The sequence below is a fragment of the Corvus brachyrhynchos genome, unplaced genomic scaffold (assembly GCF_000691975.1).
Source record: "Corvus brachyrhynchos isolate BGI_N302 unplaced genomic scaffold, ASM69197v1 scaffold21, whole genome shotgun sequence".
Classification (NCBI taxonomy): Eukaryota; Metazoa; Chordata; class Aves; order Passeriformes; family Corvidae; genus Corvus; species Corvus brachyrhynchos.
Genome location: NW_008236924.1, coordinates 6,456,582 through 6,458,378, shown reverse-complemented (window position 1 = coordinate 6,458,378; position 1,797 = coordinate 6,456,582). Strand labels below are relative to the sequence as shown.

The following is a 1,797-nucleotide window of genomic DNA, read 5'->3' as shown; positions in this document are numbered from 1 at the left end:
CAAGGAGATTGTATCCCATGTTGTCCTTCCCCAGTACTGCTTTCCCACCTCAAGGAACTTCCAAATTAACACAAAGATGTGTTCTATAGATGAAAAACTGCATTTTTCTCCTCCCTGCTGCAGGATGAGTTTGTCCAATGTGACAGCGCTGAAAGCAAACAACCCCACACATTTAATGTGTTTCATTTCATGAAAGCCCAAATAATCCATAGGGATCCATCCAAATTGAATCCCAACTGGCTGGATTCCCTAAACCAACCTTTCAGGAAAACTATCCTGGAATCTGCTGAACTTTGGAAAAGCACCTTGCAGGCACTCAGGGAAAAACAATGGATGCACAGACAGTAACAGGGAACAGGGAGAGTTCTGTTCCCTGTAGTCTCTGAGTCACAGCCACCTCACTCACTGCTCAAGGCACACAAAATCTGCAATGGAATGTGAGGATTAAGAGCAGCAAGGAAAGCCACAAACGTTTGTTACCTAAAAGAGGGAATTTAGAACAGTAAAAGCAGACACAGAGAGCTTTAAAGGTCCCTTTCCATGTCAGCCCCAGACCATTCCATACAGATCATTTCATACCCAGCACTGGTGCTTTGCATTACCTGCTTCTCCTCCTCTGGCATATCTTTCTCTAGTTCTAGCAAGTATTCTTCATCTAGTTCTGTCTGCTTCCTCGAGCTGCTCCCTTCATCCTGAACATTCCCTTCGTCATCCAGCACAGGTCCTTTGGCCTCAAAGGAGTCCTGACAGTCATGGAAACTCTCCTCTGTGGGATCCTGGCCTGGGGATGAGGCACAGCCACTTCCAAAGCTCTGGGGGTGCTGGGCATCGCTGGGGCCAGTCTCTGGACACTTCTGATCTGACAGCTTCATGTGATTCAGTAACTCATCAGGCAGGCTTGCATCTTTAAATTCTTCCATGCTCGGCTCCTGGGAGAGGGTTGCGGAAATGAGAAAGGAGTGACACTCAATAATCATCATTTTAAAGACCTGTCAGCAAACAAATCCCAGAATCCCAGAGTGGGTGAGGCTGGAAGGGACCACAGTGGGCCACTGGTCCCACCTCCTGCCTTCCCAAACAGAGGGCACAGGATTGTGTCCAGACAGCTGTGGAATATCCCCAGGGAGGAGACCCCTCTCTGGGCTCTGCTCAGGGCTGGGCCCTGCCCAGGGCAGCAGTTCTGCCTCCTGTGCAGGGCAATTCCTGGGCTCAGGCCCTGCCCGTGGCTCTGGGGCCGCTGCCGGGCCCCGGAGCAGAGCCCGGGCCCTGCCCTGAGCCCTCCCTGTCGGGGTCTCCTCCCCCGCCGTGCAGCCCTGGGAGAGGGGCCCTGAGGGACAGACACGGTGTTTCCCTGCCCCTGGGCAGCCTCGTTCCCCATTGTTGGTTTGTGTTTCCCTGCCCGGGCAGGGACCCTCAGCCCAGACTGTGAGGGTTCCTCGGCAGAACCCCGGCCATGGGCTGGGGAAATAAACATCTCTGAAACATCTACCAACAATCCGTCCATATATATTTCTTTTCCACGGGCCTCCTGGTTTGATATAGGCGTGTTACAGTAATCCCCACTGTAACACCTCCCCTTTCATATTTATACACCTCCAAATATACTTAACTATATAATTTATTCTATCCACCTTTACAAATCTTTAAAGTGCTTCAAAGTGCTCTTGACATCTCTAAAGGGAAACTCGGATCTCTCGAGGGGGGCGGCAACTTCCCCCCGATTCCATACCCCGTGCAGGGACACGGGGCCGGGACACTGCTTCCGTGAGTAAGGGAACTGCAGAGCTCAGAGCGCCG

At 52.0% G+C, this 1,797-nt stretch overlaps 1 protein-coding gene across 1 annotated transcript in view; it reads right to left on the bottom strand.

The window, feature by feature from the left end:
- TTC1 (tetratricopeptide repeat domain 1) overlaps nucleotides 1-1,790 on the bottom strand; it is a 19,774-nt gene extending 17,984 nt beyond the window's left edge. The window contains exons 1-2 of the mRNA XM_008629012.2: nucleotides 1,632-1,790; nucleotides 603-929 (exon numbers count right to left, since the gene is read on the bottom strand). Of these exons, the coding sequence (XP_008627234.1) occupies nucleotides 603-920 (318 nt within the window). The 5' untranslated portion in view covers nucleotides 921-929; nucleotides 1,632-1,790. The remainder of the gene's footprint in view (nucleotides 1-602; nucleotides 930-1,631) is intronic.
- Between the last annotated feature and the right edge of the window lie 7 nt (nucleotides 1,791-1,797).